We start from the raw sequence: 24077 nt of genomic DNA, 5'->3' as shown, positions 1-24077 counted from the left end.
ACAATATTTTAAAATTCTGCAAGTTTTATTTGTCCAAGTGTAGTGGGGCTCAGTGTGGGGGGATCCAGGTGTGGGGTGAGAGGATTCTGTGTGGGACAATCTGGGTGCAGGCAGCTCAGTGGGGGGTCTAGGTATGGGACTCTGCAGGGGCTTCCAAGTGAAAGTGATTGGGATTCAGCAGAGGGGTCTGAGTGTGGGGCTCTCAGCTGTGGGGGTCTGGGTGCTGGGGGAGTGGGGCTTGGTGGGATGGGGGTCTGGGTGCAGCTAATTGGGGTCAATGGCATGGAGGTCTGGATGTGGAGGCTCAGGGGGTGGGGCTTCTCGGGGGTGTTGAGTGCAGGGAGGTCAGTGGGAGGTGGTTTGGGTGCAGGGGTGGGAGTCTGGAGGCAGGGCGTCTGGGTGCAGGGGGAATACAGATGCAGGGGTTGAGGTTCAGTGGGGTGGAGTTCAGGTATGGAGGGCTAGGGGGGTTCTGGGTGTAAGGGGGAGGTATGGGAGGTCCAGATGCACGGAGGTTAGGTGGATGGGGAAGCAGCTCCCCATACAGTGACCTCTCCCCCCGCAGCTGTGGAGCGATGAGCGCCTGGAAGCAGGGGATGATGCTGAGGTTCCTGCAGTTGCAGGGTATGTGTGTGTGGGGTTCTGGGTGTGGGTCTGACACAGCCCCAGCCACTCCTTTCAGGGGAAGAGAAAGTCCCGTCCTCTCCTGCCTCCAGCCCAGCTGGGACTAGCAGCTGAACCCTGCTCAGGGTAGGAGCCATTGTCTGGGGTGTCCCCAGCTCTGCAGTGATTTACCCCTCCACTGGCTGTTCCAGATGCCTGAAATGATGTACCTGCACAGCTAGGGAGTGGTGCATGACTCCTCTTGCAGTTTACCTTTGCGTCCCTGTCAGAAAGTCATTTTTCTGTGGGGAAGCAAAGAAATCTGCAGGGACATGAATTCTGCATATGCGCAGTGGCGCAAAATTCCCCCAGGAGTAATTTTATGCTAAAATTAGCGGAGAACAACTTGTACACTGTAAATGAGTCCAGTATTTTTGCATATTTATTCATATACTAAAATTAGGTACGGAAAATTAATCTGGAGAAGAGAAAGAGATAATTTAAAGAGCCAATAAGGACAGTTTTAAAAATATGGATAGTACACGTCATTCTATGTTTAGCATATGTGTATTTGCTAAATTAGTTTCCTTGCCATTTGCAGCCTTTCAAAGACCGGGGGAAAAGCTGTACATTGTGAGATATTTTCTGAAGATAAAAAAAGATTCATGTGGTAAACACATCTAAATCCAATTCTCCTCAAAGGAATTTATGCAAGGTAGGCTTTCAGTTCAATCTGTAATTCAATATTAGTAGGCAAAATTTGGCACATGAATTACAGATTACACTCCTGTCAATCTTGTAAAGTCCTTAGACCTTTTAAAGATATGAATTCTTAAGTCTTTCAAAGTCGAATTCACATTCAATCTATGAATTTTTCAACAAAGACAAACTTCAAAATATAAGTTATGCATCAAATTAATTGGTTCGGAAAGGCTTTAGCTGCAGTCTGCTTACAGATTTTATTATTTTTTATTTTTAAAGAAACACCTCACCCTGCTGGATTCAAACACCAATATTAACTCATTTTCTGATGCAACCAAGACATCTAGCTTTTCTGGTAAGCTGCTCATTGGGATTTGTTTGTAAAGGAGTTCTCTTACAGATGTGCAGAAGATCCTGTAGTAGCAGATAAGATTGCAAGTAACAGAGCACTATTTCATATCTGGGACATGATTTTTCTTTTGGGCTCTTGCGTGTTAATACCTGGTTGCTGCTGGTTGCCTTTTCTCATCACTCAGTGCTATGTTAGGATTACAGGACTCGTTCTTCACACTCAGAAGCCAGTTCTGCAACAATTATTCACTTTGAGCAATCCTTATTAATGTGAGTAGTCCGACTGAAGTCACTAGGGCTACTCGTGAATAAGTGCCACAAAATGGGACAAAGACTTGAAGAATATGGGTCTCAGTTCATTAGACTTTTTAAAATAGCTCTACATTCAAGAAAGTGCATTAATAATATGTGGATTCTTTTTCTGAAAAAAACAAACAATCCACCCTTGGGTTTCTTTAACTACTGTCAGGTTTTAACATAATAAACTGAGTGCAATAACAAAAATGAACCACACTGCCCCTTTATGCGGGGGACCATTTTCCGGCTTGCTGAGGAAAAGGAAACAGTGCTTTAAGGGTGAGGGAGAGAGGTCAGAAGCTGCTGCAAAATGGGGAGGGGTGAGCGTGGCGACACTGACTCATCCCCTGGGACCGGAAGGGCGAAGGAGTTGAAGAGGGGTACATGGTACACTTTTATCTGCTAGGTAGTCACAGACATCTAATAATATAGTTGCGGTCTGATTAAAACCATATCAAGTGTCTCCTGTCCTTCTTTCGGTATAGATGGACAATACACCAACCTATGGGAACACAGATTACCCAAACAACTTGTGAGAAGAGAGTTGTTCTGGGGCACAGGTAAACCAGAATATATTCTTTAGTAAACATGAATGAATATTGGTTAAGGCTCAATACATGGGGAAAAAAGATGGCTAAAGCATAGTGTACTGCCTATGGCAGTATAGCTAACAGATATTGTGAACTAGATTCCAGTTGATCCATTTCAGAATTTCCAGCACTTGTAACAATTATTCTCCCAGTTTTCTTTAGCTGTTCTCACATCATCATTACAAGTCACTTTCCAGTAAAAAGGTGACAGGCACTTTCAACTTAGGCAATCCTTAGCAACAGCATTTCATGTGTCTTACAAAGTAGTTATAAGAATGCCCAAATGTCCCCTTTCTTTAATGCTGAGAGACTGTTTTTATAATAACATCAGCAAGAAATCAATAACAGAACAAAGCTAAATGCTGGAATACTCTATTCTGTAACATGTTAACTTTGTGTTTCCTTTTTTGCTAAACTCCTTGAGCTGACTTGTACTGCACCTTGCCTTGCAGCAAAAACAAAAATTTCAATAGAAAATAATTAGAATCTCCATTTTGGTAGAATTACTCTTCACAAGTGAGAGCTTCTGGGAATATCTGACTAGAAACGTACAAAAGCTATTTTTGCCCTCTCTACTGTTTTTTCTCCCATCACTTACTTTGTAACATTTATAAAATACTCTTGAGTGCATCAGAGTATCATAATGAAAAAGCAACAGTCATTCCATTTCCAAAAGGCAATGGGTTAGGAAAGTTTTTTAAGTACAACTTTCTGACAAATATTGATTAGTGATAATTACAGCTGTACTTCTAAGAAAAAAATAATATTCTCTGAACATGATGCACACAGATCTCAGGAACAGAAATAGATGGTATGAGTGTAAGAGACACTACAGCACAAACAAGGGACTCATAGTAGTAGAGTAAGTTTAGAAGAAAAGAGAATGCTTTACAAAACAAAGGAAGTGTGTACAATTTGCTGAGTCCCATGTGAACAGCCCTCATATTTCCTTGGGAAAATGCTTCCTGCTTTCAAAAGTGACCTGTTAAATCAGAATGATTAACTTTAGTATTGAGAGTCTCCTTTCAGGAATTAACTCAATGCAGCTGTATTCTCCCCAGGGCCTTCCATAATCAACAGTATAGGATAGGTCAGAATCACAGGGCAGTTTAAAGTACATGGTGCTGATGTTCACAATTATAAAAAGGGTCAGAGATCACCACTTTGGGGCTCCAGGTTCCGTGGCTCCCTTTGATGGTGCCGAGATAGCTTTGGAAAGTGCGTAGCCACTCTTGAGCGATTGCTTTTGCTTACTGGTTCTCCCACAGGTTGGATATCACTAGGAAAAAAGAAAAACAAAAACACCAGAATAAGTTCATGTTGTGTGTAAATTCTCCTGTAGTTATTCTAAATGCAGAAAAGGGAGCTGTTTTGAGAATCCTGCACATGACGGCAAAGTACAGTACATATCTTTAATTACACAGACCTGCATTATTTATACTGCTAACTGGAGTCTGAATTACAAATGTGCTCTTGCAAAAATGAGAACAAGTAGTACTTTATGGAAGACTGTAATTTCTAAGATAAAAACATAACTCAGTGGGCTGAAGTTCAGAGATGGCATTAAAAGCATTTGGTAGTGATATATGTAAAGGCAAACTAGACAAAAGCTTGGATGATGCCCTAGTTAACATTCGTCTAATTATGGATGGATGTATCCTTACGTGATGAAATACTTTAGTAACACACTGCCGCTGGGAATTCTTCATTCTGTTCTGGCCCACAACAGACTTTGATCTTACATGAATGAGTCTTCTGAAAACAACTTACTTGGAAAGCAAATACTCTAAGAACAACAAGCAGTAACGGAAAATTCTGCCTCATTCAGAGGCTATAGACTCCTCAAAAACTACATTAGAAAGGAATAATGGTGTACTTTTGCTATACTTTTAGAGGATTCTACAGGATTTAAAATTATACAGTTTGCTCATGTCTCAATCAACATCACTGATTACCATTTCACAAACCAGCCAAATGATAACAAGGTTATGCAGCATGCAAAGTCAAAGTTATTTTGACATGTAAAATCAGCTATTTATACCAATATTCAATCTGAGTTGATGAATTAAAAAGAGAGATGTTCTTCTGCAGTCCTTACTATTTTGGGTAAAAGCTGATGTATTTTGGAAGCAAACAATACATTAACTCCATGTAGATCTCTTCTCCCTGCAGGATGACATTTACCACTGCAGTGAGCCTGCCTAAGGCTTATTTCCTTCATAAAACCACTTGGAGAACTACTGATGAAAAGCACTGTAAAAGAGGTAGGTATTATTATTACATGAACACTTAGATTCCATTTAAGATATATTTTGAGGGCTTAAATGGGATGGACCTAAATGGAACATAGGCCTTGTACCGGCTCTGTTCAAAGATGCAAATTTCACCCTCAGGGAGCAGAGTACTTTAGTAAGATAAGTCAGTCAACAGTACTTCATTTTGTCAGTGATAACCATTAGTTTTGTAAGGCTAATAAACAGTTGCCAATATTCCCCAACATAATGGACAGTCGTTCCAGAAAATACTCTGCCAAAGTCAGTTGCTAAATAGAAAATGTTAGCAGAAAATAAAAATGCTTTTCAAATAGCAACATGAAGTTTCATTGTTGTGCATTTCCCTATCAGAATAGTTTGAAGTAGCCTCAGTTTTGAGACAGCCTTAAGTATATTGATTTTAACTAAAGTTCACTAGAGTTCCTAATACAGTACTTATTCTTCCGTTGTGACCAGAAAGTCCGCAACATGAAAACAATTGCATAAAATGCTCATCAAATCTCAAAACTTCTTAGCAACACACTTGTTGTTCTTGTGTAATAGCAAGGTTTACACATTACAACTTTAGTGCTTTGCTTGCTTGTCAATAAAATCAAAACACTAAAATTTGGCTGGGTACATAATCTTACTCTGTGGTAGCCATAGATAATTAGATATCCATTTCTACATTTCCAGATTTTATGATTTTTCATTTTGTAACATCACAGTACTGGAGAATCCAAATTAACAAAAGCTATATGCAGTATCTAGAAGAGCCTGCTTTCTGAATCAATTTCAATTGTGCATATTAATGTTACCTCGATTCTATTTTTATTGATATAGGTGCTGTGGGAGGGAATTTATTACTATTTATGACTATACTATTATTACTGCTTTCAGAGCAGCAGCTGTGTTAGTCTGTATCCGCAAAAAGAAAAGGAGGACTTGTGGCACCTTAGAGACGAACAAATTTATTTGAGCATAAGCTTTCGTGAGCTACAGCTCACTTCATCGGATGCATGCAGTGGAAAATACAGTGGGGAGATTTTATATACACAGAGAACATGAAACAATGGGTTTTACCATACACACTGTAACAAGAGCGATCAGGTAAGGTGAGCTATTACCAGCAGGAGAGGAAAAAAAAAACCTCCCAAAACAAAAAAACCCTTTTGTACTGATAATCAAGGTGGGCCATTTCCAGCAGTTGACAAGAATATGTAAGGAATACACATTCTTGTCAACTGCTGGAAATGGCCCACCTTGATTATCACTACAAAAGGGTTCCCTCCCCGCCCACCCCCGTCTCCTGCTGGTAATAGCTCACCTTACCTGATCACTCTCATTACAGTGTGTATGGTAACACACATTGTTTCATGTTCCCTGTGTATATAAAATCTCCCCACTGTGTTTTCCACTGCATGCAGCCGATGAAGTGAGCTGTAGCTCACGAAAGCTTATGCTCAGATAAATTTGTTAGTCTCTAAGGTGCCACAAGTACTCCTTTACTATTATTACTGTATTAATACACCAATTATCCAAGTAGCAAAGAGCATCATCATTAACTCAAATGGGTCTGCCAGTTGTATGATGTCATCTGCCCAAACTAAGAAGTTTAACTCTAGATCATCCAATGTCACATCCTCCAACTCAACTAACATTCTTAATGTTTAAGAACATGAAGAAAAGTGACAGTGATTCCATATCCCCTTGTCTTACATCAAACTCTTGAACAAGTTGCTTGAGTCTCTATCAATTCTTACAGCATTGTAGGAATCTTTATACATAGCCTTTGTAATTGCAATCATCTTATCTGAAACTCCATATGATTTTGCTACTTTCCATAATGTTTTCCTACAAAAAAAATGCCGTTGTGAAGTTGATGAAAACAGCAAACATCTTTAAACCCCATTCTCACTTTTTGTTCCATCAACTGTCAGAGCATGAATAACTAATAAATGCAACTTGGACCTGGTCTGAAGTTGCACTGTTCCTCGCCTACTAATTTTTCTAAAACTGGCCTTAATCCATTGACAGTTACTTTCATCATGATTTTTCCCAGTACTGATGATATACTTATATGCCTATAATTATTTCTTTCTTCAAGTTTGGCCCAACTACTGCCTTTAGCCAGTTATCTGGTGACTCCTCTTCTTCCCATACCTTTTTGTATATTTTTTCTGATGCTTCGATAGCACTTGTCTAATTGGCTTTTAAGCAATTGAGCAGTTCAGTTGTCTATTTTTTAACTGCTTCACTTGCTCTTTCTATTTCTTCTTCTGATGGTAGTTCAGATGTCCCTTCTCTTTGAAAGCTGCCCTATTCACCTAGCATGACTAGAATGCTTGCATCTGGATGAACTGCAGGGTTCAGACTTTGTCAGAATGGTCCTTCCCTACTTCCAGCACCTCTTTGGCATTTGTTGTCAGTTCACAGGTACTTTTTTGCCGCTTGTATTGTTGGCCTGATTGTGTTTCCATACAACTTAATCTTTTTGTATATTATTTTCATATCTTGATTTCTGGAGGCCTACTCTAGTTGCTGAGCCTCTTCTCTCCAAAACAGTTGCTTGTCCAATCCTTGTAATTTCTTCACCACTTTGCATAACGCTTTTATTCCTTCCGCTTTCCCAGCAGACTTATTTGACTTGTTTACACATTTACAGTGATGTTCTTGTTTTGTTGCTTGTCCAGCTTTTCATGTTTTGCTTATGCCTTCCAATAACTTCCTCCACTGTGTTCTATATTGTTTCCTTGAATATTTCCCAGCCAGTCTATAGGGAGATTTCTTCATCATCACAAATTAATATAATAGAATCATAGAATATCAGGGTTGGAAGGGACCTCAGGAGGTCATCTAGTCTGACCTTAAAAACTTCTAAGGAAGGAGATTCCACCACCTCCCTAGGTAACGCATTCCAGTATTTCACCACCTCCTAGTGAAAAAGTTTTTCCTAATATCCAACCTAAACCTCCCCCACTGCAACTTGAGACCATTACTCCTTGTTCTGTCATCTGCTACCACTGAGAACAGTCTAGATCCATCCTCTTTGGAACCCCCTTTCAGGGAGTTGAAAGCAGCTATCAAATCCCCTCTCATTCTTCTCTTCTGCAGACTAAACAATCCCAGTTCCCTCAGCCTCTCCTCATAACTCATGTGTTCCAGTCCCCTAATCATTTTTGTTGCCCTCCCCTGGACTCTTTCCAATTTTTCCACATCCTTCTTGTAGTGTGGGGCCCAAAACTGGATACAGTACTCCAGATGAGGCCTCACCAGTGTCGAATAGAGGGGAACGATCACGTCCCTCAATCTGCTGGCAATGCCCCTACTTATACAGCCCAAAATGCCGTTAGCTTTCTTGGCAACAAGGGCACACTGTTGACTCATATTCAGCTTCTCATCCACTGTAACCTTTTCTGCAGAACTGCTGCCTAGCCAATTGGTCCCTAGTGTGTAGCGGTGCATGGGATTCTTCTGTCCTAAGTGCAGGACTCTGCACTTGTCCTTGTTGAACCTCATCAGATTTCTTTTGGCCCAATCTTCTAATTTGTCTAGGGCCCTCTGTCTCCTTTCCCTACCCTCCAGCGTATCTACCACTCCTCCCAGTTTAGTGTCATCTGCAAACTTGCTGAGGGTGCAGTCCATGCCATCCTCCAGATCATTAATGAAGATATTGAACAAAACCGGCTCCAGGACCGACCCTTGGGGCACTCCACTTGATACCGGCTGACAACTAGACATGAAGCCATTGATCACTACCCGTTGAGCCCGACAATCTAGCCAGCTTTCTATCCACCTTATCTTGAAAGGCCTTCCAAGCATCACCTTTTATGCCTCCCTTGTAGAGCTATCCTTTATCTTATCAAGATAAAATTTAGTTCCAGCTGCACCCATCTTTTTTTCTTGGACTTTAACTTAATTTTTCCCATTCATGATCACTGCCACACTCAGCATTTCTGTAGACTAATATCCAACAGTTACAGTCTATGCCTTTTACTGATAATAATATGGTCAGTCTGGTTTACAGTTTGACCATCTGGTGAGTTCTATGTAACCTTGTGTGTGTCTTTGTGAAGAAACCAAGTACCACCAATAATTAGATCATGCATCTCACAGCAAATTTTTAAGTTTTTCTAATTATTGTTTGCCATCATGATGCTGTGTGGTCCAACACTATTCATTTGTTTACCATGTCCACTACTAATCTTTGCATTCATATATCTCATTATCAGGATCATACCATGATCTACAGTATTATCCAGCTGCTGATAAAATCCATCCCTCTTCTTCTGCTGGTGCGTAACGCTGTTATGCATAGTTTATCGTAAGCAGTAGTAAACTCTGCTATGACAATCCACCCAGACACCAGTTTCCAGCTGTTCACTGAAGTAACTGTTTTCTTGTCCACTGCTGTAACAACCCCATCTCTATGCTTTGCTTGTCCACTTGAACGACCAGAGTAAAAGAAAGTATAATTTCCACCTGTCAACTCTCCTGTACTCAGCCAATGTGTCTCTTGTATGGTAGAAAAGGAAACTTGTAATTTCCTTAACTTCTCTGCCTAGCTCAGTCTGGCCTGGAGCAAATAGAATTCTAACATTCCAGCTTGTCAGACATGTAATATGTTCAGCTGTTATCTGAAATTCATGATCATTTCCATTTGTTAGGCCTGACAGGCTGGGTTGAAATTTGTATAAATCCATTTGGTTTGCTATTCTGTTTCTATAACAAGTGAGTTTTGGATATAATGACTTTTTAGGCCAATTCACCCTATCCAGCTCATGGGAATACTATGTTATAGCCTGCTGGTCTCCTGGAACAGGTATCAGCAGTGCCACCCTAGTCGCTTGTCTTCCAAGGCTAAACTGGAAGTAATAAAAATAAATACACATAATTTTCAGTATGCATAAGCATCAGATTTATAAAAGGGAAGAAATAAACAAATTTTGCCTTGACTGGCATTTCTCATAACAAACAAGATTACCTTTAACGCTAGGATTCAGTTTGCCAGAATGATGGCACTGCTGACAACTGGTAGGATCATGAAGCTAAACAGACAGTTATTCACTATCCAGTAGTTTATGCGGTATGTGAAAACAGTGTTATATACATCAGGTGTAACTCAGTGCTTGTTTTACCAGAAGTATCTTTAAATACACAAGCTCCTCCTGCTGGCATGTTCATGAATTATCAGAGTTAGCCCAGTAGGAAGCCACTCACCCCTGCTTTTGACGGAAAGCAGAGAATCCATCAAAAGAAAGGAGAAAGAGTTCAAAGGGTACAAAATGGATTTTCTCCAAATAAGGAGTTATAGATCAATAGGACTCCATCTTGACTAAGAAGTGCAGACTGCTTGGAGTGTGTCTGGTTGGATGGAAAACACCAAAATAATGTGAATTAAGTATAAAAATATGAAATTCTGTTATCAGTTCCATTGATGTAAATTCAGAGTAACTCCATTGACTTAAATGGAGCTACTCCAGATCTACAGCAGAATGACTGAAAACAGAATCCTAGAGCATTTGCCTTAATGATGAATTTTTTAAACCTATTTTTAACATCACAACCTAAATTTTATTTAAATATAGAATTATTTTGCTTAGTTTATCACAAAAATTTATGTAGGATGTAAAAATGCATTATTATAATACAGAAATGTATTAGAAATGCATCTAGCACTCTTTTCTATGGAAACAGCCACCAACAGCTGAAATTCAATTTCAGCTGCTAGTGGCCAGATCCGCTTACGTGGAAACAGATGTTGCATGGGCAGAAATAAGTTACAGTGTAGCAACTGCGTTAGTCTGTATCCGCAAAAAGAAAAGGAGGACTTGTGGCATCTTAGAGACTAACAAATTTATCTGAGCATAAGCTTTCGTGAGCTACAGCTCATTTCATCGGATGCATGCAGTGGAAAATACAGTAGTGCAATTTTATATACACAGAGAACATGAAATAATGGGTGTTACCATACACACTGTAACGAGAGTGATCAGGTAAGGTGAGCTATTACTAGCACCTACAAGATCTCTATCAAGCGTTCTTACAACTACAATACCCATCTGCTGAAGTGTAGAAACGGATTGACAGAGCCAGAAGAGTACCCAGAAGTTACCTACTACAGGACAGGCCCAACAAAGACAATAAAAGAACACCACTAGCCATCACCTTCAGCCCCCAACTAAAACCTCTCCAGCGCACCATCAAGGATCTACAACCTATCCTGTAGGACAACCCATCACTCTCACAGATCTTGGGAGACAGGCCAGTCCTTGCTTACAGACAGCTCCCCAACATGAAGCAAATACTCACCAGCAACCACACACCACACAACAAAAACACTAACCCAGGAACCTATCCTTGCAACAAAGCCCGTTGCCAACTATATCCACATATCAATTCAGGGGACACCAGTATAGGGCCTAATCACATCAGCCACACTATCAGAGGCTTGTTCACCTGCACATCTACCAATGTGATATATGCCATCATGTGCCAGCAATGCCCCTCTGCCATGTACATTGGCCAAACCGGACAGTCTCTACATAAAAGAACAAATGGACACAAATCAGATGTCAAGAATTATAACATTCAAAAACCAGTCGGAGAACACTTCAATCTCTCTGGTCACTCGATTACAGACCTAAAAGTCGCAGTATTACAACAAAAAAAACTTCAAAAACAGACTCCAATGAGAGACTGCTGAATTGGAATTAATTTGCAAACTGGACACCATTACATTAGGCTTGAATAAAGACTGGGAGTGGATGGGTCATTACACAAAGTAAAACTATTTCCCCATGTTTATTTCCCCCCATCACTGTTCCTCACACGTTCTTGTCAACTGCTGGAAATGGCCCACCTTGATTATCACTACAAAAGGTTTTTTTTCTCTCCTGCTGGTAATAGCTCACCTTACCTGATCACTCTCGTTACAGTGTGTACGATAACACCATTGTTTCATGCTCTCTGTGTATATAAAATCACCCTACTGTATTTTCCACTGCATGCATCCGATGAAGTGAGTTGTAGCTCACGAAAGCTTATGCTCAAATAAATTTGTTCGTCTCTAAGGTGCCACAAGTACTCCTTTTCTTTTTGAGAAATAAATTAGGAACTTTCAAGACATATTTTAAAAAAAATCTTCCCCTTATCTTAAGTCCACCCAACTTCCATTTCTGGAGAAACAGGATGGAAAAGGCTGCCAGCATCTGAGAGTGTCTCACACTTGTCAGTTTCAGCTGCAGACTGCCGGCTGAGCACTGAAAGTGCGGGTATACAAAACCCAGCCGCAATATGTAGAAACTGCTAAAAAAATGTTTTTGGTGGTGGGGGATGGGGGAGATTGAAAAGTGGCAAGGAGAAGATGATTATTCTCCTGCCTTGTTTCCCTTTGATGAATGCAATAATTTTAATCCTGACATATTGCCTGGCCACAGACCTGCACAGCTGGAACATTTTCCTTTCAACCAGATATCTTATTAAGCAATCAAGAGTTGAGTGCAGTAGTACAAGCCATTCTATGTACATTTCAGTGGTCCTGCCAGTATCTCTAGCAAATACATATAAAGGCAACAATTCAGTGCAATGTATTCTATCTCAAATTATTTTTGCCAACAGCTTTCTGGGCACATATATGTGCAGTGCTCTTGTCACTCTCTTTTCTAATTTGTCCTTTGCTATAAGAACAGAGTTACCAGCATTTGTATTTAAGGACAAACCTTTTGGCTAACAGTCTCCAAGTTTATGGTTGCCTGTATTACGCTGGTTCATTTGAATATCCAGTTCTTTCTTTCAGAGTAGCAGCCGTGTTAGTCTGTATTCGCAAAAAGAAAGGAGTACTTGTGGCACCTTAGAGACTAACAAATGGGTAAAAATAGGTAGCTCACGAAAGCTTACGCTCAAATAAATTTGTTAGTCTCTAAGGTGCCACAAGTACTCCAGTTCTTTCTTTGTTTCATCACCTTATAAACATCACAGTCTTTGCAGGGTATATTTTGTAGGATACCTCTTAACTGTTGGCCTATTCAGCAGAAGAATGGTCAAATGCTACAGCTTCCAGTTCTTTTTTACACTCTTCATTTATTTGAGCCAGAAGATGAATGCATCCTGCTGGGAAATCAATTCCTTTTACCCATTAAGTCATTTTTAGCTTGTATGCATTCTTGATTACTCTGCCCAGCATTTGTTTTGGATACCAATTCAGTTTAATTGATTTTGTCATGGTGTCAAATTCTGCCTGAGGTGCATCTGTAGATAACAGCTTAGAATAACTGCTCTTTTTAATGACCTTCTGGTTCTTTGTTACTTTCCCCTAAAAAAGAGCTATCTGCTGGTGGAGTCAATCAGAGTCACCCAGGCACCAAGTGAGAGCTGCAGGAGGAGGTGGTTCATCTGAATAGCATCCAAGAGCATGAGGACTTCATCTACAGAACACATGTGGAAACATCCGGGACCGAGGATGTTAGCTGACTACAGATGACTACAGCAGCACCAGAGGAGGAAGAAGAACTGGCTGCTCTATGAGGAGGAGAGTGGCTGTTGGCCACTTAGGACAGTAGATAGTGCTCCACCTATCCCTCCATCCCATCCATTGCAGTCGAGAACCAATATGCTGTTCTGGCAACAGGAAGTGAGGAGCAGACACCAACAGCTGAGGAGGAGCCACTGCCTGCCCCCATAGCTGGGAGGCGCACAGCCACCACCCATGAATGGTGGCAGCATTAGAGTTTTGAGGCAGGGACGGAGCCAATCTGACATGAGGTCCTGGGAGGTGTGCTGCCTGCCTGAAGCCTGCATCTGAGACTTTAGAGAAACATTGCTGAGGCTTATCCGTCCCTCTGACTACTCCTCCATGCTGCTCATCCACATGGGCACTAATGATACTGTCAGGCATGACCCTGAGCAGATCAGCAGTGACTACAGGGCTTTGGGAGTGAAGATGAAGGAGTTGGGAGCGCAAGTTGTGTTCTCATCTATCCCCTGAGTTCAGCTTAAGGGCACAGGCTGGGATAGGCACATCCTGAAGATGAATGCATGGCTGTGCAGATAGTGTCGACAAATGGAAGGATGGGGTCCATCTGACCAAGAAGGGGAAGAGCATCTTTGGGTGCTAACTCACTAACTTGCTGAGGGAGGCTTTAAACTAGGTTCAGAGGGGGCAGGTGACAAAAGCCCACAGGTAAGCATAAAAAAGGTGACCGCAGGGACTATATGTTATGGGGGACACAGAAAATTACAGCAGGGTCATAGGAGCAACAAGAGGCAAGTCAGTGGGAGAATTTGCTCAACATCTTACATATCTATACACAAACGCAAATAGTATGCGGAACAAACAGGAAGGACTGGAAGTATTATTACATAAGCTACATTATTACTTAGTTGGCATCAGAGATTTGGTGGTATAAATCTCACGAATGGAATATTGGCATGGAGGGGTATAGTTTGTTCAGGAAGAACAAACAGAGAAAAAAGGAAGGAGGCACTTTATTACACATTGAAAATATATACACTTGTTCCGTGGTCCAGAGGGAGGGGAGAGGCAAACAAGTTAAAAGTCTCTAGGTAAAGATAAAAAGGGTAAACAGTAGGGGTAACGTCATGACAGGGGGTCTACAATAGGCCACCAAATCAGGAAGAAGAAGTGGATGAGGCATTTCTAGAACAAATAGCAGAAATATCCAAACACAAGACCTGCTAATAATGGGGGACTTGAACTACCCAGATACCTGTTGGAAAAGTAAAACAGCAAAACACCATTTCCAATAAGTTCTAGGAATATATTTTTGTTTCAGAAGGTGGTGGAAGTTATTAGGGAACAACCATTTTAGACTTGATTCTGACCATCAGGGAGGAATTGGTAGTGAATCTAAAGATGGAAAGCAATTTGGTTGGAAGTGATCATGAAATGATAGATTTAATGATTCTAAGGAAAGGAAGAAGTGAGAGTAGCACAATAAGGACAATGAACTTAAAAAAAAAAAAGCAGACTTTAACAAACTCAGAGAAATGGTAGGTAAGGTTCCATGGGACAAAAATCTGAAAATCTAAGAGATAAAGGAGTTCAGGAGAGCTAGCAGTTTCTTAAAATGACAGCGTTAAAGGCACAGCTGCAAACTATTCTGATATGAAGGAAACACAGAAAGAGTAGTAAGAGGCCAATATGGCTCCTTCAGGAGCTCTTTAATGAGCAGAAAATTAAAAAGGAATCCTACAAGGAGAGGAAACACGGACACATTGATAAGGAGGAGTACAAAAGAAAAGAACAATCATGTAGGGATAAAATGAGAGAGGCTGAACCACAAAATGAGGTACACCTAGCAAAGGGGAGAACAAGCAATAAGAAGAGGTTCTTTAAATACATTAGGAGCAAGAGAAAGACAAAGGTAAGTGTGGGGCCTCTACTTAGTGGGGGAGGGGAGCTAATAACTGACGGAATCAAGAAGGCTAAGGTGTTTAATGCCTCTTTGGCTTCAGTCTGCAGGAATAAGATTAAAGGTGACCAGATACTCAACACAATTAATATTAGCAACAGAGAAGGAATCCAAGCCAAAATAGGGAAAGAACAGGTTAAAGAATATTTAGATAAATTAGATGTATTCAAGTCAGCAGGGCCTGATTAAATTCATCCTGGGGTACTTAAGGAATTAGCTGAAGCAATCTTGGAAATGTTAGCAATTATCTTTGAGAACTAAAGGACGACAGGTGAGGTCCAAAACATATCTATTTTTAAAAAGGGGAACCAGGGACACATAGACCAGTCAGCCTAACTTCAACACCTGAAAAGATACTGGAACAAATGATCAAACAATCAGTTTGTAAGCACCTAGAGGATAATAGGGTTATAAGGAATAGCCAGCATGGATATGTCAAGAACAAATCATGCCACATCAACCTACTTTGCTTCTTTGTCAGTTATTGGCTCTGGCCCAGTAGTTGGCCCAGTAGTAGTAGACATGGTATATCTTGATTTCTGTAAGGCTTTTGATGCTGTCTCACATGACATTCTCGTAAGTAAACTATGGAAATGTGGTCTGGATGAAATTATTATAAGGTGGGTGCACAACTGGTTAAAAGACTGTTCTCAAAGAGCAGTTAGCAATGGTTCTGTCTCAGACTGGGAGGGCATCTCTAGTGGTGTCCCAACAGGAATCAGTTCTGTGTCTGGTACTATTCAATATTTTCATTAATAACTTGGATAATGGAGAGACGAGTATGTTTATATAATATGCAGATGACACAAAGGTAGGAGGACTTGCAAGCACTTTGGGGAGTGGATTAGAATTCAAAAGAACTTAAACAAATTGAAAAATTGGTCTGAAATCGACAAGATGAAAGTCAATAAAGTGCAAAGTATTACACTTAAGAAGAAAAAATCAAATGCACAATTACAAAATGGGGAATAACTGTCTTGAAGGTAGTACTGCTGAAAAGGATCTGGGAGTTAAAATGGAACACAAATTAAATGAGAGTTGACAATGTGATGCAGCTGTAAAAGAGACTACTAATATTCTGTGGAGTATTAAAAGGAATGTCCTACGTAAGACACAGGAGGTAATTGTCCCGATTTACTTAGCACTGTTGAGGCCTTTGCTTGAATACTGTGTCCAATTCTGGGTACCACACTTTAGGAAAGTGTATGGATAAATTGAAGAGAATCCAGAGAAGATCAACAAAAATGATAAAAGGTTTAGAAAACCTGAACTATGTGGAAAAGTTAAAAAAATGGGCATATTTAGTCCTAAGAAAAGAAGATTCAAGGGGGACCTGATAACAGTGTTCAAAAATAATAACGTCTGTTATAAAGAGGACTATGATTAATTGCTTTCCATGTTCACTGAAGTTAGGACAAGTAGTAATGGGCTTAATGTGCAGCAAAGGAGATTTAGGTTAGAGATCAGGAAAAACTTTATAAGTATAAGGATGGTTAAGTTCTCGGAAACAGGCTTCAAAGGGAGGTTGTGGAATCCCCATCACTGGAGGTTTTTAAGAACAAGTTGGATAAACACCTGTCCAGGTTGGTTTACTTGGTCCCACCTCAGCACAGGGGGCTGGACTTGATGGTCTTCCAGTTCCCTTCCAGCCGTACATTTCTACAATTCTATGTTGATTGTATGATTGTATGTCAAACTGTAAACGCAGACTGTGTTTGCTTTCTATATATGGCCGTTTGAATTGCATCACTCTACTGTCTGGTGGTGAGAATGTGCTCAGAGACTGTCTATAATAATGGCATTTAGGCTTTGGCTTTAGAATAAAAGTGTTCAATGTGTACCTGGATTTATTCATTATTTTTGCTACTGTTATAATTATCTTTCCAGTACAGTGGAGAAAATCATTGCATACACACTTAAGATACATTACTATGTATTGAAAATATTGGAGTAATTAAAAACAGAAAAGACTTTTATGCATCAGGATTCACAATACATCTTACATGCAAAAATGAGAGGGGTAATGTTCATTTGTTTGACAAGTAGAAATTTCAACTCACTGATGTAACACTGGATTATAGTGACAAGCAAGGGACTTCCTCCTTTATAGTCTCAAGTTGTTTGCATTCAAAGACTGACAGATTGAGTGTAGACAGCCTTAATTACCAAATTAACTTTTAAACAGCTCATAATCAATATGTTTGGCATTAGAAGTAACAGACAGATAGAACAGGATGAAATAGTAAAAAATGAAGCATGTAAACTATTTACAGAAAGCGTGTTCTCAGACACTATCGTATTTGCAGCTATATCCTTATAAAAATCGTAAGCCACACAACTCCAAATTTTTACAAAAGAAAGCAAGCAGAACCATACCACCCCCTCATCTTACAGGGGTAAGAAATGGAGATATTTGTCATCTCCTCTTATATCCCCTACCCTCTACCTCTATCATATCAAGAATATTTGAAAAGTTAAGTCTCCTACTGCTGAAATCATCAACTTACCTCCTGTGCTACTATGATTCAGTTTCCTCACTAACTGATAGGAAAGCATCACCATCTGATTGGACTACGTCAGTCAAATCTTTTTATCTTATTACTGCTTTAGATTGCCATGTCTTGGTTGAGCTCACCTTGTCCACTACCAAACCCCGCTTCTCATGGACTATCTCTGCAGCACAAGAGCTGTGGGTTGTAAAGAGATGTAGGTGAAGATGGAGGAGGGATGTAGTAGGGCTGTTAGATCTCCCATTCTGTAAATCCAACAGCCTCATTGAAGCAGGGATTCAGGCAGTGTGAGATGACTCTGCCCTAAGAGTGGGGCAAAGGCCAAGGAGCAGGTGTGCAGCTGCTGTGTTGCCTAGTTGGGAGGATTCCTCTCCCCCATTCTCCTTGAGACACTCTTGCTCCAAGCCCAGCTCTTTGGACTTGGAACAATAGGATGATTCATCCCTCAGCAATGGAACTCACATTTTTTCATCTTTGTTCAGATATTCCCCCTAGCAAATAAGCTTCTAAGATGCTGTGCTCTGAGTTTTTCTAATACGCTGCTTATAAAATAATGAAAAAAAAACACAATATGGCACAAAAGTTTAATGAGATTATTTTTAATAATGAAATCCTTTTTACTATTACTGTAAGAGTGAATGGCATGATAAAAAGAAGTTGTGATCAACCAACACATCCTTCATTTTTAATTAGTCCTTCAAATAAAGAAGTTTCAGCTGCTTTTCTGAAAGTAACCTCATCATTTGTCTTAGAAGGTAACAGGAGTGACATTAACACATGCAACAATTTAGAACAGAGTCAAAGAAACCCTTTATTAGAGAAAGATTAGGATTTTCATGGGTGTTAAGATAACAATAGTAAATATGATAGGAGAAAAAATTAATAAATGGGAAATCCACTTCTAAAATATAATTCTGCAAGACTATGACTTTCCTTTGGTAGGTATGTCAAATATAGTAAATAAATAAATGAACTTTCATAGCAAAAGCTCTTCCTATTATCCTTTATTACTGATGACAACTTAAGTGCTGACAATATGCTTGATACTGTGGACATGAAGATGGCCTCGAAACTAAAGAGCTTTTGAACACAGAAAGGCCTCACCTTGGATAAAGTTTTATAGACTTTTTGAAGTTTTTAAAAGCTATTATTTTTCATTTCTTTCCTGTGTGAGCCTCATTAAAATAGTAGACTTTTATGAAGGGATCCGATTGAGGAGAGGGTTGAGGCTTGACATACTGGATTTGGAAGTACATTTCATAAGTCTCATCAAGATGAGATGAAGATGTAAACAAAGGGGGCATTTGGGCTGGCGTTGAAGAAGTGCAAGGGACAAGAAGGAACATGATCTGGGAGGATGAAGTTGTGCAGTGTATTGAAAACAGGCAAGGGGAAGCTAGTAGAGCAAATCAAAGAGGGGTATGACATTATCTGACCAATGAATAATTTTGGTTGTAGCATTTTAGCTGGATCAAAGAGGAACTATGGGGACATCATAGAGAACAGCAAGGAGGTGGCCACAATAATCAGTAATAAAATCTGATTTCACATAGCAGCAAGTTAAAAGCAAAAAACAAACAATCTCAGTAACTAAAATCAGACTGAAAAGGCATCAGCATCCTGGAAAAATTTAAATAATAATGAACCTTCACTATAAGTGTTTTTCAGAAAAACCTGAAAACCCGACCTTCACTTAGACTACACCAGACTCCTTCCATGGCCAGCTGAGCCTTAAAACTCTGGACAGAAAACCCAAAAGTATTTAGGTGGACCATACTTCAATCTAGTCATTTTCTCAGCTTTGCATGAGTAGTGGCCTCTCTCCATAACACACATCTCCCAAAGGTGTCCCACGCACCAACTTGTGTGACACAGGGTTGCTAAAAGAAAGTTTAGTCTCCAACACAACAGTGAATTATGCAATATCAATTTGTGCTTATGTTTTCTGTCTTTGAATGAGGCATCTTTTATGTTGTTCTGGTGGCAGAACCACTCAGCTTTGTATTTTTCACACCATAATGCACAAATCAACAGATTCAAACGGGCTTCCATTGATTTATGTTTCAAATGCATTGGCAACAAATAAAGCAACAGAAAATGGGATTTTTTGAGTTTTATAATTTTAAATCTGGACGATGTTTCCCAGGATAAATTATCCATCTGCCCTTCATGAATGATCCTACCATTCATGAATTATCAGGTGTCGCCTAACTTTAAAATAATAATTAATTAGTTCATTTCATGGGATTAGCATTACAAGAAAATTTAGATTTTATTACTGATTATTGTGACCATCTTCTTATTGGTCTCCCTGATGTCCACATAGTTCCTCTTTGATCCAGCTAAAATGCTACAACCAAATCATTTAAGCCCCATATTGGGGCTGCGCATAAGATAATGGATGAAGCAAGCAATACAATTCTGTGATTCTTCTAAGAAAATAATTTGTTATTATATGCAAAGAAATCAGAGAAAGATTTATGATCTTTCAGTGACTAAATTGATTTCAAAATGTTTGCCATTCTAGAAAGCATGTAAAAAAGGCATGTTTTATATCTATGAATGATATATAAAATCAGAGAATTGGAAGGGACCTCAAGAGATCATCTAGTATTAGCTAGACCATCCCTGACAGGTGTTTGACTAACCTGCTCGTAAAAATCTCCAATTATGGAGATTCCACAACCTCCCTGGCCAATTTATTCCAGTGCTTAACTACCCTGACAGTTAGGAAGTTTTTCCTAATGTCCAACCTAAACTGGCCTTGCTGCAATTTAATCCCATTTCTTCTTGTCCTGTCAAAGGTTAAGGAGAACAATTTTTTTCCCTCCTCTTCATAGCAACCTTTTATGTACTTGAAAACTGTTATCATATCCCCCGAGTTTTCTCTTCTCCAGACTAAACAAACCCAATTTTTAAAATCTTCCCTCATAAATCATGTTTTCTAGACCTTTAATCATTTTTGTTGCTCTTCTCTAGACTTTATCCAATTTGTCCACATCTTTCCTGAAACGTGGTTCCCAGAACCGGACATAATACTCCAGCTGAGGCCTAATCAGTGCAGAGTAAAGTGGGAGAATTAATTCTTGTGTCTTGCTTACAACACTCCTGCTAATACATCCCAGAATTATGTTTGCTTTTTTTGCAAAAGTGCTATATTGTTGACTCATATTTAGCTTGTGATCCACTATGACCCACAGATCCCTTTCCACAGTACTCCTTCCTAGGCAGTCATTTTCCATTGTATATGTGTGCAACTGATTGTTCCTTCCTAAGTGGAATACTTTACATTTGTCTTTATTGAATTTCATTCTATTTATTTCAGAGCATTTTTTTCTCCAGTTTGTCTGGATCATTCTGAATTTTAATATTATTACACACACAAATTGCAGCTGGGGAGGTGGAGGTTGTTAGTGGGTTGAAGATTTTTGTAATAAGCCATAAATTCAGAGTCTTTATTCAGTCCTTGATTTTTAGTGTCTAGCAAAGTAGCTTTTAAGGTAAAAATGGTTACTTGCTGTAACTGTGGTTCTTCGAGAAGTGATGCAGACGTATATTCCACTTAGGTGTGTGTGCACCTAGTGCAAGGAGCCTTTTGCCTAACAGTATGCATAGATGGGTGGCGCTTGTGCCTTGTGGTCCCTCCCCTGGCTATAGAGGTGATGCTGCCCCAACCCCCCTCAGTCCCTTTGCACTGAAAGCCCATGAGAGGAGATTCTGTTGCAGAGGGGATAGAGGGTAGGTTATGGTATACACATCTGCATCACATCTTGAAGAACCACAGTAACAGTAAGTAACCATTTCTTCTTCTTTGACTAGATGCAGACATGTATTCCATTTAGGTGACTCACAACCAGTGACCCCCAATCTGGAAGAGGAGCTTGGAGTTTACTGAAATAGGGATCACAGGACCGCCCTTCCAAAGTCCGCATCTGCTTTGGAAGATGAGGTAACAGCATAATGCTCCATATGTATGGATGACCATGTGGCTGCCCTGTCTACTACGGAAATATCACTGAATGCTATTGACATCGTTTGCGCCCTCATGGTGGGAGCCCATATCCATTGAGGAGGTGCAGCCAAAGCTATCTCGTACGCAGTCTTGATATGGGATGTTAACTATCTAGAGATGGTCTGTGCAGAGACCTCTTGCCCCTTCATGTGGTCTGCATATGACACGAACAGGCAAGATGAAGCATGAAACCGTTTAGTCCTGTCTAGATAAAAGGCTAGACATTGCCTGACATCCCGAGCGTGGAGGCACTGTTCTACTGGGGAGAATGTGGCTGAGGAAAAACAGGTAAATACACCGTCTGATTCAGATGAAAACGAGCGACCACCTTGGATAAAAACTTGGGTGTGGTCGCAGCGTTACCTTGTCCCTGGAGAATTGAGTGTTAAGGCGGCTCAGCCATCAAGGCCTGCAACTCAAACACTCTTCTTGCAGATGTCATGGCTATCAGGAATGTAGTTTTCTGAGCCAGGAGGGGCAACAGACAGGATGACAGGGGCTTGACTGGAGGGCCCATTACAGCCGCCAGCACCATGTTTAGGTCCGACAGGTGGACTGGGTCCTGAACCAGAGGATGTAAATGGAGAAGCCCTTTCAGAAACTTTGTCACCATGGCATTGGAAAAAAACTGAGTTTGCCTGAATATGGGGATGAAACGCTGATATTGCTGCCAAATGCATTCAGTGAACTGAGTGCAAGGTCCAATTTCTGAAAATGTAGCAGCTACTGCAAGATGTCCTAGATTGAAACCCATGTCGTTTGGGTCCTATGGGCCAAGGACCACACCAAGAACCTCTTCCACTTTGCTGACTAGGCCATCCTAGTGGAGGACTTCGTACTGTAGAGTAGGACCTGTTGAACAGCTGCCGAGCACTGCTCCTCCGCTTCATTCAGCCATGTAGCATCCATGCTGTAAGGTGCAGGGAGATGTAAGGTGCAGGAGGCTGAACCAACAGAGCAAGTAGCTCTGAGAACCAGCACTGTCTCGGCCATGTTGGACCAATGAGGATGAGCTTGGCCCGATCTGCCTTGAACTTGGGGATGATCTGAAGAATGATCGGAAAAGGAAGAAAGGCGTACAGAAGAGTCAACTGTAAACTGCAGAGAAAGGTGTCTGAGAGAGAGCCAAGACTGAAGCTCCCCCCGGAGCAGAATAGGTGACACTTTGTTTTCCCTTGTCGCAAACAGGTTGATCGCAGGCATGCCCTACGTTGCGAAGACAACTCAGAAAACACTCGCCTTCAGGAACCACTCATGGCTCAGGGATAAAGCCCTGCTGAGATTGTCCGTGCAATGATTTTGCACTCCCAGCAAGTGGACTGCTAACACAGTGATGTCTTTTTTGATGCAGAATTGCCTCAGATTGATTGCCTCTAGGCAGAGTAACCTGGAACGTGCTCCGTCTTGATTTTTCACATAGTTCAATGCTCCAGAATGAGAGGTGGCAGCGCTCTCCAAGCCCGAGGGTAATCTTTGGCCCAAGGAGGGCCTCGATACCAGATCAGGCCATATGGCAAAAGTCAAAAGTCAGGCAAAAGTCCCATGCCACCTGAGTCCACTTCCTGAATAATCTACAGATTGAACAACACACTTTAAGGTGGGTCTTACTGAGATAAAGCAAGCACCACATTGCGGGTCATCCCTCCACATGAAGGACAATGTTTAAACCTCTGTGAGGGCATCACTGAGGACTTCTCTAGCAACTAACACTATCTACTGACCACTAACTAACTATATACAATAAACTAGGCTAAGACTAAATGCGAGATTGTGAAACTACAACCACACTGAGCTCCAACTCCAGCCACAGTAGTGAGAAGGAACTGAGGGGAGAGTTGGAGTGGCGCCTCCTGCCAGGGAGGAGCTACAGCTACGAGACATGAGAGCCCCCCGCCTCCTGTATGGGTACTGCTAGGCAAAAAAGTCTCAGGCTCCGGCACACAGGGCATGCACACACTTAAGTAGAATACATGTCTGCATCTACTCAAATAGAGACTTGATGGTTCCTTTCTCCTTACTACAGGTTCTTTGAAACACTCCCTGAAGCTGGCTGCTAGCATGCAGTCCTTAGCTACATATACTGGTATCCTACGTGCAGATCCAGGGCTGCCAATCTTCTTAAAATGCTCTTTATAAAGAGATAAATAGCAAGCAATTATAGATCAGCTAGCTTAATATCAGTTGTAGGTACATATTATAAACAATTTGGGGGGATTTAGTGGGGGAACTCTTTGAAAAGCACAATTTCATTACAGAGAGTTGACATGGAAATAGGAAAGGGAGGTCTTGTGGGGTTCTTTGAAGATATTAGAGCAGTGGTAAACAAT

At 40.6% G+C, this 24077-nt stretch overlaps 1 protein-coding gene across 1 annotated transcript in view; it reads right to left on the bottom strand.

Annotated features, from left to right (window-relative positions):
• Positions 1–237: 237 nt before the first annotated feature.
• SNX29 (sorting nexin 29) overlaps positions 238–24077 on the bottom strand; it is a 441491-nt gene continuing 417651 nt past the window's right edge. The window contains exon 21 of the mRNA XM_074965421.1: positions 238–3822. Coding sequence (XP_074821522.1) covers positions 3693–3822 — 130 coding nt within the window. The 3' untranslated portion in view covers positions 238–3692. The remainder of the gene's footprint in view (positions 3823–24077) is intronic.

This window comes from Natator depressus, chromosome 10 (assembly GCF_965152275.1).
Source record: "Natator depressus isolate rNatDep1 chromosome 10, rNatDep2.hap1, whole genome shotgun sequence".
NCBI classification, from domain to species: Eukaryota; Metazoa; Chordata; order Testudines; family Cheloniidae; genus Natator; species Natator depressus.
Note: the sequence above shows the minus strand (reverse complement) of the source record. Positions and strands in the feature narration are given on the sequence as shown.